This window comes from Desmodus rotundus, chromosome 3 (assembly GCF_022682495.2).
Source record: "Desmodus rotundus isolate HL8 chromosome 3, HLdesRot8A.1, whole genome shotgun sequence".
Lineage (NCBI taxonomy): Eukaryota > Metazoa > Chordata > Mammalia > Chiroptera > Phyllostomidae > Desmodus > Desmodus rotundus.
The window spans coordinates 9,868,003-9,885,273 of record NC_071389.1 but is presented as its reverse complement, the minus strand read 5'-3'; the positions used below and the strand labels follow the sequence as shown (position 1 = coordinate 9,885,273).

Below are 17,271 nucleotides of genomic sequence, written 5' to 3'. Positions count from 1 at the left end.
GACCCGCACGAGGCCAGGTCTGAAGCCCAGCGTGGCTGCTGACAGCTGGCATGACCCTCGCCGTCCCCACTAATGCTAAATGACAGCAGTAAGGCAGCACCTCCCAGGCCGCCCTGCAGACAGAACAGTCAGGCACACAAATATTAATGCCACTATCCACTGAGCTCTCGGGTTGTGCCCCCATAGCACCGAGCGCCTGACAGATCTGAGCTCATCAAATCCCTACATCTGCCCTCAGGGCTTGTACTGTTAATGCTCCCATTTCACGGGCAAGGAAACCGAGGTCAGAGAGGCCGAGAGACCTGTGAGGATCACACAGAGAGAAAGTGGTGGGACGGGGATTCAAACCCAAGCCTCCGGGCCTTCAAAGCCCATGGCACACAGTAGGTGCTCAACTAATGGAAGCTACTACTGTCAGCATCATCACCGTCCAGAAGTCCAAGGCCCATCTGAGAAGAGGGTGCCCTGAATCTCTCCCAACAGCTAGGAGGGGGAGGGGCATGCAATGTCACCACCACTCACGTTTCTCAAACGGAAACCCAAACCCATCACCCACAGTTCTTAAGTCCACAGGTTGGGGGGCCTTGGTCCAGACCTGCAGAATTCGCCTCTCTGGGGTAGAGCTCAGGAATCTGCATGTTTCGAAGCACCCCTGGGGATGCTGAGGGCCCTAAGTTTGAAAACCCACCCAAGGGACCCCTGTAGATGGTTAAGATTTCACTTGAGGGTGGGGAGAGAGAGTTGAGAACGTGGAGAGAAACCAGCCTGCTAAGGCATCGACCGGTTCCAGCACAGATGTCAGAGGCAGCCAGTTCCGGGTCTTGGGAGCAGCCCAGGACTCAGGCCCACCCTCTGTGGCCCCGGGACTTGGGAGGGACAGACAAACAATACCTTACAATCGTACTTGTGCTTCAGCTCCTGCATGTCTCTCCCCCCAACTCTTAAAGCCAAGATGTCTCTCTTAGTCCTGGCGTATCTCTCCTTTAGCCTAGTCAGGTCTGGAGAAAGCTGGAGCCCCCAAGCGGCCAAGCAGAAGGAGAGCAGGTGAGAGCAGGCAGGACAGGGAGGAGACAAAACAGGGACAACAGAGGAAAAAGGAGACTCAGGTAAGGTGGCGGATGGACAATTAGGGCGGGTGGGATTTGGGGCCTGGGGACGACCAGGGCCCAAGCAGCGGTCCAGCCAGGCTCCCGCCTGGCATGGCTCCAGCATCGTCTGACCCCAACATGTCAGGAAGCTGGGGTTGAGCCTCTGCGGCAGGGAAACCCCCCTGCTGGGGAGGAGCGGTGGGAGGGGGACAGCCAAGTTCCCCTCTCGGGAAAGGGAAACAATGCTGGGAGGACAAGGACTGTGTCTTTGTCATCTCCCCATCCCGGGGCTTGTGACACAAGAGGTTCTTGGCAACTCTGTGACACGGTGGATGGCAGGTGGATGGCTGAGTGGAATGGATGGACGCAGGATAAATGGAGGAGCAGGAAAATGCACAGAAAGTTGGGCAAATGGGTGGAGGGGTGGTTGGGCGGGTAGAAAACAGAGACAGATGGGTAGATGGACAGGTTCATGGATGAGTGGGTGGATAGATAAATGGACAAGTGAGCAAATGGATACATTTAGTTATGTGGCTGTATAACAGAGCGAATGGAGGGAGGGATGAACAACAGTCAAATGAATGAAAAAAATAAAAGGATGAGTGGACTGGTGAATGGAGAGACAGCGCTGTGCTGATAAATCTTTAACAACCAGTTCTCCAGGAAACAGAGCTCTGCTTTGTAGCACTTCCCTGGCTCCAGTGCTCCCGCCTAGCCAGTTTCAAGCTACCAACCTGGATCACTGAATGTGGAGTTGGAGAGAGATGTACGCAACTGGTTCTTGGGTTCTTGCGAGCTAGGACAAGCTGGCTCTAGCACACCCCTGGAGGAAGGGGTGGATAAACAGAGGGAGGGCGGGAGGCGGGGTGGACAGCTGGATGGAAGGATGGATGGGTGACCGGCTTACATACTACCGAGAAAGATGGGTAGATGGACAGATGAACAGAGAGGCATTCAAATGCATGAAGTGTATAAGCCACGTGGTATTTGGTAAAGTATACAGAAGGCCAAGACAGGTATGTCTTCTAGAGAAGTAGATGAGTAGAGAAATCAAGAGTATAACCTCCGAAGGCAGGTGAGACTGGATTCAGATCAACACTCCCTGCTTGTAGCTGGAGAAGTCTCTTCACCTCTCTGAGTTACAGCTTCCCCACTGGTGGACTGGCCATAATGCCACCTACTTCACAGAGAAGATGAAATGGGTGATACATGTAAAGCCCAGAGCTATCATCATAGTATCTTATGCAAATGAGTGCTTGGTATCTGTTGAAGGGATGGATGTATGGATGGATGAATGGGTGGATGGGTGGGTGGATGGGTGGATGGATGGGTGGTTGGGTGGATGGGTGGATGGGTGGATGGATAAGACATTTTCTTTCAAATTATATGTGATGAGGTATGGCTCTGCCACAGACTGGCTATGTGACCCTAACCACATCATCTAACCTCTCTGAGCTTCTGTCGCTCATTTCTCTGATGAACAAAACAAGACCCTTAACGCCAATAACACCAACCACTCTAGGGTATGAGGAAAAATAAGTGAAACTGCTTTGTAAGCTGGGTCACACTAGGCAGAGGTTCGTGATTGTTACACAAAAATGTAATAGGACAGAGATCCTTCTGTGAGTTACTCAGTGTCCCCAAAAGACTGGGGAGTTTGAAATATTTCCTGCCTCCTGTTTCATCTGTAAATGAGATGGACACAGGAAAATGATGAAGCCCACAAGGGCCATCTGATGCCCTCTGCCTCTCTTAGGTCAGAAGAACCAGGAGCGGAAGTCCCTGCAGAACTGGCCAGAGCAGAGCAGGGCAGTGAACAAGCCTGAGGTCAGAGCTGGCTTTTCTGCCCTGTGCCCTGACCAGCTACATGCCAGTGACCTTGCTTATGAAGATGTCACCATCGTAAAGTGGAAAAGTTCATTCCACAATGAACTTTTGGAATGCAGCCCATTCCACAATTGGGACAAAAATGACTGCCACTGAGCAGGGGTGGCAGCCAGCAGGTACTTACTAACGCAAGAGGATCGGGTTCCTGCTTAGACTGGGTCAGCGGATCCCAAGGAGGTCCCTCTACAGACCCCTCTGTCACTTTCGATGGCAAAAATCCGCCCCCTGAGAGCTGGCCCCTCAAGACACCTGAAGGAGGAACCCACTAGTTCTCTTGCAGCTGGGCAGGGTCCCAGGCCCCCACTTGGTCTCCGAGGACAGGACAAAGCACTTCCCCAGGTCTCTGCTACCCAATGCCTCACAGCCACACAACACAGAGCCGAGCGGCGGTGGCCCCGAAACGTGCAGCCACTGCAGTGCCAGGCACAGGAGCAGGTGCATCCCAAGAAGCTCAGGAGGGCAGAGCACCGCAGGCAGAGCTTGGTGCAGGACGGTGGGGCGGTGGGGGGGCGGGCGTCCCGAACAGGTGGGTGCCAGAGGAAGGGCCCCTGGGAGCCTGCAGTTCAGGGAGCAGGAGGGCTTTCCCATGGCCAGAGAAATGGCCAGTGGTTAGAAATGGCCATTCCTCAGCAGAGTCCAGAGCCCCAGCCTCAGGGTGTGATGGACTGAGCTCCAAGGTGGCAGCCAGAGGCAACACCCCCAGGGCCAGCCCCTGGTGGGGGCCAGCCCAGCATTCTCAGAGTGCTCCGTGGGCCCCTGGCCTCTGCTGCGGGCAGAGCTCTGGTTAACAGGCAGATGGCCCTGCCACACCTAAACCCTGAACCAGTGTCCCTGCAGGGAGGGAGCCCCTGGCATCTGCTACCACGTGACCCGATGCCTGTGCACATCTGAGGGCCACCACTAGAGGTCCCCAACTCAGCGTCCCCGTGCCTCCTGACCTCTGAGAGGTGCCTGTGGTGCCCTCCCCAGCAAGAAGACAGTGGCTGGGAAAGCGGCTATGAAGGGTTAGGAGGGACAACCAGAGGTGGGGAATGAGGGCTGGCCCAGGCATCACATCTGCTTTCTCCATGACCCAGGACAGGGCTCAGACCTACCCATCCTGCCCTCCTACAGAGAGGCTGCCTGGGGGACATGGGGACTTCATAACTGAAGCCCCCTTTCTTTCCTAAAGCAGTGCAAGCTGCCCCTTTCTGAGGACAGAGCAGGGACAGCCTGTTCCTGGGCTTCCACCTGGGCCATTCCTTCAGCCCAAAACACCTTTCCATCCCCTCTGGCGTTGCAACCCCGCTCCCAGCTTCGCTCTCTTATACCTCTCCTTGACCAACCCCATCAGTCCGACCCCTGTCAGGCAGGTGGGCACAGGTACAGGGGCTCATGTTTATAGGAAGGCATGTGTCTTCATTTTTGACAAACTGTTTCATTTTCGGTATCCCTTCCTAGACCACAAAGGCTCCCCAAGCCCGGTTGGGTCTTTCTGTGCCCGTGTACCCCAGCCCATACCCTAAGATACGGACTGGGGGCACAGCAGGTGTCACAGATATTAACATTTTTGCTAGCAAAACGTCAAGGCCATCTGCAGGGGCCCAGCCAATGGAGGCCCAGCCATGAGAAGACCAGGGTCCAGGACAGATCTGCTCAGCTCCCCGGCTTCCCAAGGACTTGGGGAGCCCTTCTTGATCTCAGGAAAGTCTGTCTGAAGACCCTTTGGCTAGCACTCCTCTCCCAGAGGGGATCCCCAAACTTAAAAAGAATAGGAGGCCCCAATAATCCCAGTCCAGTCTGGGATCCACCACCTTGTCTCTGCCCCTCCTTCAGGCAGGACTAGCCAACAGGTGGAGCGCACCTGCCTGTTTGTGTCTTTTCAAAAGGAGCCTGAGGGGGACCCAGTCACCTCTGGTCAGTCAGGGCCTGCCTGTAAGAAGCTGCTCCCATTAAACCCCTAATCTCAGCAACGACAGAATCTGCCTTCTGGAGGCTTCTATGGGATAAATGGGAGAAGTAAGGCTGGCACAGGAAATGAGGACCCAGCCAATCCAGCCTCCTCGCGTTCTCTGTGGCTCCCTCCCTGAAGTCAGCAGAAGAATCCAAAGCCTCGATGGCATTCTGACAGGCCGTGGGAAGAAGCTTTCCGGGCTGCCTCAGCCACGGCAGCCCCTGCCTGTCCACCAGAGGTCTCGGACTGGCCTGAGAACACAGACCAGTGCAGGGCAGGAGGATCAAACTGATTTGGTCCAAGTGCCAACTCTAACCAGCTGGTGGGGCTGCCTGGAGCCCTGTGTTGAGGGGGATTCTGAAGCCCGATCTGAGTGCATGAGCATCGCAGTCAATGTCGGGATCTGCCATAGACGGGGGGGCCAGGCATGGACCGCGCCCATCCCAGGGTCAGGGCTCTCCACAGCCAAACAGCAATGTCGGCAGGTTATCTCTCGTTTCAGGACACCTGGGCCACCTCTCTCACACATTCCTGGGCATCACTGGCTCTCACCACCCACATTATCCCCTCCATGAGGCAGTGCCCTGGCTGGGGTGAGGGACACCCCCCCCTCCTCACCTTGGGCTGGAAGGACACTCGGTGCTTGGCAGGCTCTGCCTCCGGCTTGGCCTCCTCCCCTGAGTCCTCGCTGTAGCTCTCAAACTCACTGGAGCTCCAGCCTAGGTCCTCTGCCTCCCGGGGCACTCCATCCCGGTGCACATCCTCGTAGAGCAGGTTCCTCTCCGCCCCTGTTGGCCAAGGGACAGGGCTGGTGAGCAGGGCTCCTGAGGCCAAGCCCACTAGACCCAGTGTCTGAGCCCTGGTACACCGCTGGGGGGTGGTAGGGGTGCATGTGGCTTGTCCCTGTAGCTCCACCTCTGCTCTCTTGTCCACAAAACAGAGCCAATGGCAACACATCTACCCGGTAAAGTGAGGAAGATGTGAGAAAATGTAGAAAAGCACAAGCCATGTGCCAGGCAGACCCCAGGCTCAGTAACTTCCTCCCATTGTCAGCGCTACTTTTTTGGGCTCTGAGGGCTCCTCCTGGGCCTCCTAGGCATATTCTAAATTTATTGATTGATTTTTAGAGAAGGGTAAAGGAGAGAGAGAGAGAGAGAGAGAGGGAGGGAGAGAGAGAAACATCAATTTGTTATTCCACTTATTTACACATTCATTGGTTGATTCTTGTACGTGCCCTGGGATCAAACCCACAACCTCCGCACATCGGGACGATGCTCTAACCAACTGAGCCGCCAGCCAGGGCTCCTAGCCCTTTTTCAGTAGGAAAGAAAAGGCCTAGGACCAAGTCCTGACTCAGGCCCTCAGCCCTGGCCTCAGCATGCTGGGGGCAAAACAGAGATGGGCAGGCATTAAATGAGCCAGGATCCCTGACCCCAAACAAGATTCCCAGATGGGTCCAGGAGGGTCCAGTAGGGGGCGCCCCTGGTCCAGCATCCAGGAGTGGTTCCTTTTTCTTCCAAAGCCCCACAGGAAATGCCTTGAGCCAAAAGCTTGGGGACAAAGACCCGAGAGCCCACTAGCCTAGACAGACAGGTGCCACCAGGGCCTGGGCACTCCTGGGATCTCTGTCAAGTCGGGTGTGAAGTGCTGCTTCCAGGCTGAGGTGCGAAGCTTCTGTCCCCCAATGGCAACACGTGGGGTCCCGGTCCTGCCCCAGCTCCACCACTGGGAGATCTCGGGCTTCACCTTCAGGGCCTGGGATTCACTTCTGGGCCTGTTACCTGCAGAACTGAACTGCACACCTCACAGAAGTGAGACCAGGCTCCAAAAACTACACACAGATGAAAATGCCGTTGTCAACACAGAAAAAACGTGACATCGGAAAGGGTTTCAAATACCTGCTCAGGAAGCACGTGTGCTGAAGAGTGGGGAGCTTCAGTTTCCAAAGACCTCTCCGCAAATGGGGGTGATAATAATAAGCTCAAAGGTGGCGTAAATAAAACACATAGTAAAGCTCCAGCAGAGAGCAGCTGATCCTTTCTCGTGGGGGCCCTAGGTGGGCTCAGTGTCTTCGCACTGGCCTCGAGGCCCCACCTGCACCACCACCACCAGCACCCCCAGGAAAGCTGGGGTGGGGGTCTAGAAGACTGTCAGCCAAAGAACAAAAGAGACGCACTGAGGCTTAGCCAGAAACTCAGGTCCCAGGATCAGGAGGGAGCTTGAGGTTATTTTTAAGCAAAAGAATAATAGTGACTAATGTCTCCAGGGAGTGGAGCAGCTGGTGACTAGGCTGTGACCTTCACAAGGCTGGGTTGATGGTCCTATTACTACAGTGGAGGCCCCACCAATTCTTGGGTCAGCAGGGTGCAAATGATCACCCCTCCTACAAGACAGATGAGAAAACAGGACCCCAAGAAGGCCTGGGACTTGCCCAAGGTCAGGCAGTGAATGGGGAGGGGGCTGCAGACTCCTAGGCCAGGCTCCACCCATTCACCACACGGCTTTCTGCCGAAGCCCTTCCATCCTGAGGACCACCCTGGGCTCATTTAGAAAGACTGTCTCTGGTGGACACAGTGTCCACAGATGCCCCAGCCATCGGGGGCCTCACAGTGGTCCTGGCCCCCGCCCTCTACTCCTAGGGCCTCGGGCTTCACTGGTGGACTCAAGATCAAAGTCCTCTTGCTCTGGTGTGACCCTCCCCAAAGTCCTGCGAGGTCAGGATGGCATTCTGATTTTATGTGAAGAAGACAAGGCCCAAAAGCACAGACTCCTCTGCCCTAATCAGTGACAGAGCCGAGATTTGAACCCAGGGCTGTGAGAGTCCACTGACGTGCGTGGCGACTGACAACCTCCTCTCCCGGTGCTGCTGAGCCCACATCAGTCTACACAGGTCTGTGCTGACGGGTGTAATACTAACAACAGCAGCGTCCCTGTGTAGCAGACCTACAGAGGGCCAGCCATAGCCTCGTCTCTCTCAGCCCTTCTGCAGCCTTGTTTGGGGCGGGGGTGTCTCAGTCTGCAGGCTCAGTGCTGGGATGCCAAGGCAGGTTGTCTGACACCTGCTCTTAACCACCTCAGGGTAAAGTGCCGAGGGCAGGAGCATGCCCTCTCCCCGTGCCCTGGGGACGCGACCGTGCTCAGGGCAGGCTAGGACCAAGTAGTTAGTTGCTTGATTTAATTCCGGTGGGAAAACAGCCCACAGAGGTTAAGTGACTGGTCTTGGGCCACAGATCCCCTGGGTTGGGACATTCCTACAAGACCCCTCCCTCCCTATACAGTGCGCCCTTTCCTCACCTCTCCTAAATTCAAGTGAGCTACAAGCAGGGATGTTAAGCACCTCCTGGGCTTGCAAAGGGATGCACCTGTCCTTGGCCCATTTGTCCCTGTTGCTGGTACAGGAGTCGGGAGTGTGGCTCTGGGGGCCTCAGGTCTTGTCATGTCTGTACGTCTCTCCCATTGGACTGCGCATGGCCCAAGGATCGTGAAGCGCCTCAAAAGCAGGGGCTGTGTTTCCCTGACATGGGGAGCCCCTGAGAGCAGGCAGAATAGCGTGGTAGAAAAAGCAGAGTCAGGCAGATATCCATAAAACCCTAGCTGTGTGATCTGCAGCTGGTAGCTTGACCTCTCTGATGCGACTGTCAACTGGAGCCATAAGCCCAGCCCCGCCAACCTCATAAGGTTGATTGAACAGTGGGAGCAAATGTGCTTCATCCGTCATAAGATATTGTCCATGTTGTCCTAAGGTAGGGGACAGCACTGGACTTAACATCAGAATGACCCGGGTTCAAATCCCAAGCCTGCCTCTGCAATTTCTTTGCAGAATGAGGATGTAATATACCCCAAATCAAAGATACCCCAAATCAAAGCTTCAAAGCAGAGTACAGGAGGCAAACATAAGCGTCGCTGGCCTAAAGTGTTCAAGCAAAGATGGACTGATGACAAATACTCCTCCCCCTGGATGAGTAAGCAGGGCCCAGCTCCAGCAGGGCTCAAGTCCCTCCACCCAGTTCCCCGCTGAGGCCACCATCTCCGAGCCTTTCTGGCCCACTGAGGGCCTCACCCCAGAGCAGGGCACAGGCTTTCCAGCGATCCCTGCTTCACCACTCAGCTTTAACCAGCTGTCCCTTTCCCTGCAGGCCTGGGGAGCCCAGACTGCTACCCCAGTTCCCTGAGGGAGGAATCCAGGTGTGGAGAGGTGAAAGGACTTGGAGGGGTAGGGGCCCTCAGCCAGAGAGCCCCCAGGCCCGAGGCCCTAACCCCGCCCCAGCCGGCCTGGCCCCGCCCCCGCCTGGCCCCGCCCCCAGCCATCTCCCGTATCTCCCCGAGAGATTACAACGTTTTTAAAAGCCAGAGGAGGGGCAATGGGCTGGGTGGGGAGGGAAGGAAATGGAAGAAGACCCTCCCCAGTTCCCGCCCCTCCCACTGCAACCCCAGAGAAGCGAGGAACCCTGAAAGGGGCCCTACCGGGTTGAAGGGCATCCAGGTTCTCACACGGGACCTCGTCGTAAATCACATCTTCTTCCAGGGCAGGGAAAGTGAACCGCTCGACTGGGAGCGAAGAAGGGGGAGGGAAAGAGCACGAATAAGGCTGCGGCGGCCCAGGCGGAGGCCACCGCCAGACTGACATCAGGCTGCACCAGCTGGCAGCTCCCGGGCCAGCATCAGGCTGCGCGGGCCCTGGGGAGCGCCTGCCCTGAGGCTCTGGGAGGACACTGGTTCTGCTCCTTCTCCCCTCCCCCAGCCTCTCCAAGGCACCCTCCCAGGGACCGGGGCAGACCCCACTTGCCTCCCTGCCGCCCACAGGCCTGTCCATCTGGCGACAGGCAGCTGCTGAGAGCACCTGCCTGGAGCATGAGGCAGACCCAGCACCTGGGGTGGGGAGCATCTTCTGTTGCCCAGGCCCCCAGCACTACCCTAGAAGGAGCCACCTCCCAGCAAGAGCAGGGGAGGGCAAACCAGCCCTAGTGGGTAGTGGAAATAAGGGGAGTAGGCTGGATTTGGAGAGTGAGATTAAGAAGAGCCCCCACAAACTCAGCCAGCAGAGCCCTGATAGGTGAACAGTCAGCAAATGAGCACAGCCCTCCCCAAACATTTCACTGGGAGGTCAACCAGCAGGGCAGGGCGTGCACCCAGCCCAGGTTAGCAGCCCCCTAGATACAAAATTTAAGGTCACCTCCCAAAACTGTGTGCCCACTCTCTGCTCTCTTTAGGGGCATAGAGCCCCTGCAGAGCAAGGGTTTCCAAAGCCAGTCCCCATCCCTGATGGGAGCCTGTCCTCACCCCACAGCCCTCCAGGAAAGCATGGGACCTGATGGCCTCTGCAATCCCGCCATTCTAACTGCAATGCTGCCAGCTGTCACAGGGCCCCAGGGCCCTGTCGGAGCCTCGTCCTCCAACCGCTTCCTCCCAGCACGGACTCTGCCTCCCACATGGCTTCAGACCTGCCCGCCTCTGTCCAGCCACGGGCCTCCTCTCAGGCCAGCCTCCTCACTGAGATGCAGCCCACCCCACCGTGCCTCTCTGTCTCCTAGCTACCCCCCACCCCACAGTGACTGAATTGAAATGCAAATGTGGCTGCAGCATCGGCCTCCCCTGGCTCCCAGTTGCCTTCAAAACACCAGGACCCCTGAGGCCCAGGAGGAGCTGGGGAGATGGCAGCCTCACCTGTCCCTGTTGTGCCTTTGATGCTTACTGGTCCCCAGTGCCAGGTGTCCCCTCTACCTGGACACCCCTTCCCTGAGCTCCCGGGCTCTCTGCCTTCAGGACTCATGGGTTCTCCCCACTCTGCCACCTGCCCTCTTCGCAGTAACTGCCTGCCTGTGTGCCTGGCCCTGCTCCCAGAGGAAACTCATCTTTGTCACAGGGGGACACCCACCAACTGTTTCAGAAGTATTTGGGGAGCCGATAAACGGCTGAATGTGTGGTCCACTCCTGGACTGAGGCTCTCAGGACAAATGGGGGCAACTGTCAAGCTTGGGCAGTGGCCCGTCCATCTCTGAACAGCCACCCAGCCCACCCAGTGAAGACTGCCCCTCAGCTTGCATGGGCCCACGTCAGCTCTCGCAGCTTAGAGTAAAGGACTCTGAGGTTACCCTGGCACCACCCTCCTGGGGCTAAGGCCTAGGGCGGGGAGGGGGACTTACTTCGACGGGAGCTCTTCCGCTTCCAGCTGGAGCGCCGAACCCCAGGCAAAGCTGTGTCCACAGCATCTCCATTGCTCACCACAGCCGGCACCCTGCAGGCCGAGACACAGTGCCCGTGAGCCCAAAGGGAGGGGGACAGAGCTTCTGATGGCAGGAGAGAAAGAGAAAGCCTACTCTTGAAGCCTCCAGCAACCCCCTCGGCAGAACAGTAGAGCTCGTGATGGGCAGGGGCGGGCTGAGGATAGGAGCCTCTGGCCCCCAAGGCCGTCGGGCAGGAGGCTGTGGAGGCTTTGAATAAGCCCCTTCCTCATCTTTAGAAAGCACCACAGGCCGACCTGCTGCTTTAACCACATAAAGATCACATATGTCACAGCGATCAAGGCCAAGTTCTCCCCAGGCATGGGCACCGGTCTCCCCTCTGGCACAGGCTCACTGGGAACCTTCATCACCCCCTTGTTCTCCCACAAGGAGCTGGAGGCCAGGGCTGGGGGACCCGCCTCCTGGGAGAAATGAGGACTTGCAAAGGTTTGCAAAACCACACGTGGGAGACAGAGCTTAAACCCCCACACACCTGAGAATGGGCTGGACTCAGGCACTTGCTTCCCAGGAGCGGACATGCAAAAGGAAACAGTGGGGAAACAGCACGCCACTCAGACCCGGTGATCACATGACTGTCTCCAGTGACGTCACTCAGGCATCACGCACCCCTGACATGACGCAACACAGGAAGGGCACCTGCCTCTGCACTTTCTTACCCAGGCCCCCACCCCCAGTCCAACCAGGAGAAAAATGCCCGCAGGCGCAGACTGGGGGCACTACACAACACCTGCCCACTACTGCCCGGTGCTGCCAAGATCACAAAACCAAGAGAAACCTGAGAAACCGTCGCAGCCCAGAGCAGGCTGAATGACACCCACAGGCAACCTGGGACCCTGGATGGGACCCTGGAACAGAAAAAGGGCATGAGCAGAAACATGGGCAGAAAGCAGCTTGAGTCTGGAGTTCAGTGAATGGTTTCTCAGTTTTGACAAATGTTCCCTGGTCACGTAAGATGCTAACAACGAGAAAGCAGGTGAGGGGGTAGGTAGACCTCTATGTGCTACCATTACAACTTTTCTGTAAATCTGGAACTAGTCCAATTGAAAGAGGTGTGTGTGTGTTAAAGCCCACACTCAGAATACACGGGCCACATCTGCCCATCCAGTACCCTGCCCAACTGCCCAGGACAGCAGCCACTGAGGTCAAGAATTGACTTGAACTTCCTGGTACCTGAGCCCTGAGCCCTTAGTGGAGGATGGGGTGGGGGGAGATGAAGCCCAGGACAGTGCAGGGAGAAGGGAGGGAGGAGAATGAGCAACAGTCCTGTGAGTGGGCCCTTGGCCTTCAGGCAGCAAGCAGAGGGATCCGCCCATGATCACACTGCCTGTGAAGGGCAGAGCCAGATCGTGGAGCCCACTTGCCTGGCCCCGAAGCCGGGTTCTTACAACTGCATCTCAGGTAACAGAGCCCAGGCAACGTGGAAACATCTAGGTCTGTGCTGTTCCGTGAGCCTCGCGTGGCTGCTGGGTACTTGGGATGTGGCTGGTGGGACTGATGTGACTAAGGAACTTAATTTTACTTTAAATAGCTCCTGTGGCTAGTGGCCACTGTATAGGACAACGCAGGTCTAAGTCACCCATTGGAGAAGCTAATCTCTGCTCCAGTGACACAGCCAGAAGTCAGCGGTGTCACCCTGGGATGAGGGACTCAGTCCTCGGGGAAGGCTTTCCACCAACGGGAAGTAAACGCCAAGAGGGGATGGGGCTGGTCTGCACCAGCAGGGGCTGCTGGGGTGAAGGGAGCCCCCTGAGCCCCAGCCTCTACCAGCAGCTTCCATGAGCCAACACCTGCTCACACAGGACACCGGGAAGGTGCTGGACACGCCACTCCGAAACACTCAGACAGAACCCGACCGTTCCAGCCGGAGTCGACGTGAGAGTTGGGCAGAGCCTGGCTGAAAGTTTGCTTTGAGACATTAACTGTGACAACCGGTGACCATTACGACACACCTGTGAGGTGCTGCTTGCTCTGCTTTGCCTACACAGGGGTGCACAAAAGCAGGTTGACAGTTGGAATACTGTACGGATAATACAATCATTAATTAATAATAACAAGCATAAACTCCGTTTTGCATACTCGCAAATGTAAACCTACTTTTGGCCACCCCTGTATTTGCGTATTTCATTTCACAACAGGACATATTAGGCATCATCGGCCTCATGCCACGGATGGGGAAACTGGGGCTCAGAGAGATTTAATGACTTACCCAGAGTCACTCAGTGCCATCAGAGGGAGCTGGGACCCAAAGCCCAGGCAGTCTGCCGACAAAGTTTGTGCCCTTGCAACCAGGAGTAGGGAACTTACGTTTAAATGTTCACTGAGATCACGGATTCGCCGTGACGCAAGGGGCCGCACTGTGCTAGACTATTTAGCATTGTGCTGTTTTGGTTTGGTGTGTTTTTTTTTAAGGAAGAAGAGAAAGAGCACTCAGCACAGAGTCAGAAACACAGGTCCAGGTCTTCGTCCACAAGAAACCGTGATGGCTCTAGGGTGCTCTTGTGCGGGACATTTGGCCATGAACACTTTCACGGCAAAACTAACTGGCCCTAAGACAATACTGTCATAAGAAGGGATAAAATACGGTTGGTTTGTTGGTGGTGGTCCCCTTTCTCCACTGACGAATTAACCGCCTTGGGCAAACTTAAAATGTGTTTCCGCCAGTTGTCAGTTTGGCTTCATTTCTCCATTGACAAACTGGGGGGGAAATAGTGAAACAGCGGAGCGAGCTCTCCGAGCGGTCCGCACTTCTTCCAGACGACGACCCGCCCAGGAGCCGGCTGCTGATTAGACACACGCCTGTGCGTCGGGAGGAGAGGGAAAGCAGCACCGAGAGCCGCCTTGCAGGGCGCAGAGCTGAACCCACATTTCCCACAGGACGAACCCAGGTGCTCAGATGCGACCCACAAAGTACAATCAGGTGCTCGCACGGGACTGCCGCGAACCTACACACACTTTCAAGAGACTCAAATCTTTTGTGTTTCTCAGTAGCCTTTTTAATTGTTATTCATGTTTGTATTATTTATTGATTTGAGAGAGAAAGAAGGGAGAAACATTTGGTGTTCCACATAGTGATGCATGCATTGGTTGATTCTTGTATGCGCCCTGACCGCTGATCGATCCCACAACTTTGGTGTGACGGGACGACGCTCTAAACCACGGAACTCCCCGGCCAGGGCCTGTGACTCATTTTCATATCCACCTTTCATTTGTCACGATTTTATCTCTTTTATGGCAAAACTGCCTTACGGCCAATTCGTTTTGTGGCAAAAACATCTATGCCAAAGATGCTGCAACAAAAATATTGTACAGGCCTCCTAACGCCCCACTGCTGGGCTGCAGTTCAACCGGAGAATCCCTGAGACGGCCCTGGGCAAACTCTGGAGACGGCATCGAGGGGCATCGAGGGGCAGCGGGAGGGGTGGGTATTTGGGGATGAGGTCAGGCAGCTTTCGCAGGGACCTGGAAATACTTCAGGACATACCAAAATCCAGGGTGGGGCTGCAAACGGGAGCCTCTTGGCTGCACAGGAGCAGAACACAGTGCACTTGATTGTAACTACCTTCATTTGAAATAGCCACGTGTGGCTCGTGGCCGTCATACAAGACAGCACAGAGCTAAGCCGCCTGCCGGCGGAGAAGCTAGTCTGGGCTCACTTCCACTGAGCAGCCAGCCCAGGTACCAGTCCCGGCTTCCTGGGCTGAGGAATGGGGGTCCCACAGCACAGAGAAGTCACCTTCGTGCCCACCTGCACTGCCTCCGTGGCTGAGGCAAACAGAGACCCTGGGAGCCCCAAGGGAGGGAAGAGACCCGTGCCTGTGGGTGGGCAGGTCTTCCTAGGGTGGCGGGAGACCACCACCCACCCCACCCTGCATTTTGCTGGTAGCTACTCTGTGCCCAGGCTGTGTTAAATGCCAGAGGACAAGTGCGTGTCTTATCATGACTATTTCACAAATAGGCAAGTCCCCAGCCCCAGGCCACCTGGCAGCAAGCGACAGAGCTGCAATTTGCCCGCAAAGGCTTGCTCTGACACAAGCTCCACTCTCCCAGACTGTAGTTCCCCAGGCAGATGAGGATGGAGGAAAAGGCCTCCCAAGCTAGGGAGAAAAAGAGCCTGGCAAGAAATGAGCTGGGGATGCCTCCTCCCACCTTGCCCCATCCAGCCAAGGCTACTGGCCCACCCTGCACTCACTGGGGGTGGGGGGTGGGGGCAGGCAGCCTCTCCCAGCTGCTGTGGGGCTGAGAAGTCTAATTCTCCCTGTAAGCAAACACTCTGTCTGGGGCCTCCCCAGATAATAAAAGAGCCATAAAAAGCAATAAGAGGCCAATTAGCTCACCCTTATCTGAGCTTCCTGCGCTGCTAAGGCCTCTCGGCTTGCACAGGAGAGAAAGGCCAGCGACTGAGATGACAGCAGACGTACCGCCCACCGGATATAAAGGAAAGGTGCTGAGTCCACGGAGAGGGACTGAGAATGAAAAGGTCGATGAAAAAGAGGCGGTAGGGGACAGACAGAAGGACCTCTCCCAGGCGCCCAGCAACAGGGTTCACTGACCAGACCTCGGTCAAGTGCCCCAGAAGGCCACCACGGCGCTCAGGGCACTTTCTGTGCCCGCCTCCTGTGTCTCCAGGAACAAACCGGGGCAAGAGGGGAGTGAGCGCCCTGTGACAGAGAGGACAGAGAGGACCTGCCATGCCCTGGTCACCTGGTTCCACCAACCCTGGCACACGGTGGACGCTCAGTGGTGGCTGATGTTCCCCCGCCCCCACCTATTTGGAAGACAAGAAGCCCCACTGCTGCAGGTACAGGCCCCAGGTTCTCAGTGAGTCTCGATGACAACAGATCTCACAGGGTCCGTTCCCAGAGCCTACAGAGTGAGGGCGGTCAAGGAGAAGACCCCCAAACCCAGAATGGTCTGAGGATTCCTAGCTGGGCCCCCACACGCAGGGCATTCCGGGGCCTTTTCCAGGACAAGGTAGGAATAATGTGAAGGGGGGAAAATTCCACCTTTGATGAATACAGAGGACCAGAATAACCTTTGCCTTATAAGGCCCTGAGTGGAGCCCAATCTGTAGCAGCAGGCAGAGGCCGAGACAGAGGGCCCGCCCAGGGAAGCCTGCTCAGGGCGGCGCCCCGCCCCACCACCGAAATTCCCCACCACCACCCCGTCCACCATCCCCAAGTCCAAGAGACTCAAAAGAAAGGCAAAAACGTTAAGCCCATAGGAAGCCACCTTCTCTCTAGTTCCCGGAACAGGTTAAAGCCAGAGGGCCTGCTCGGATGATTCCAGGCAGCTGCCCATTGCAGTTGCCCAGGCCCCTGCCTGGGTGATTCTGACCAGTGAGTCCAGAGGGGCCCCAGCAACAGTGTCTTTAAAGCTCCCACTGGGTTCGATGTGCAGCCGGGGTTGAGAACCGGGGCTCATGGGTTTGAGGTGTGACGGGAACACCCTGGAGCAAACAGACCTGGATCGAACCACAGCTCTGCCACTTGGCTCTGCACTCAGGGACAGTCACTGAATGTCTGGGAGCTGTTGTAGAGTGGAGTGAATAATCAATTCACTTCCTACTGGGAGGATTAAATGAGATAATGCAGGTAAAGCACTTAGCTCTCTCTGTGCCTCAGTTTCCACAGCTATGAAATGGGGCAACAATACCTCCTTCCTCTTAGGGTTCTGCTAAGGGGTGAATAAAGAAGGCATATAAAATACTAAGCACAGGGTCTGGCACACAATCAGTCCTCCTGGGGTGCTACTTCCCGTCCCCACCCTGTCCCCACCCCTCCTCCAGTTACAGGGTCCCTGTGTGCGTCCATCTCCTCACGCTGTGGCCCGGCCACCCCTTCACATCCAGAAGGGTTCCAGGACCCAGGGCGCCTGTCCTGTGCCACCCCACCACAGTCACACATCACTTACTACATTAAGTAGGAGTGATGAGGAGCCCCCAGGGGAGATCTGGAAAGGGGCCCCTCACACAGCATCCATACCACAGCCCGCCCTCCGTGGGGAGCGAGCACCCAGGGCCCCCAAGGAACCACCTCAACCCAGGAGCCTGGCCCCACAGCCCCAGAGGCTGAACTAGACAGCGCCTCTGGCCTTCTGCTCTGCAGTGCACACGCCTTCCTCC

The 17,271-nt window shown here is 56.3% G+C and overlaps 1 protein-coding gene across 13 annotated transcripts in view; it reads right to left on the bottom strand.

The window, feature by feature from the left end:
- Window positions 1-17,271, bottom strand: part of ARHGEF10L (Rho guanine nucleotide exchange factor 10 like) — a 152,708-nt gene that overhangs the window by 71,241 nt on the left and 64,196 nt on the right. For 11 of the 13 annotated variants that reach the window (XM_045190581.3, XM_053920416.2, XM_071220851.1 and 8 more), the window contains 3 exons: window positions 11,052-11,143; window positions 9,373-9,456; window positions 5,527-5,696 (listed from right to left, as the gene is read on the bottom strand). In XM_045190581.3, coding sequence (XP_045046516.2) covers window positions 5,527-5,696; window positions 9,373-9,456; window positions 11,052-11,143 — 346 coding nt within the window. Of the gene's footprint in view, window positions 1-891; window positions 1,009-5,526; window positions 5,697-9,372; window positions 9,457-11,051; window positions 11,144-17,271 lie in introns of all 13 variants that reach the window. The other 2 variants (XM_053920421.2, XM_071220852.1) reach the window with 2 other exon arrangements.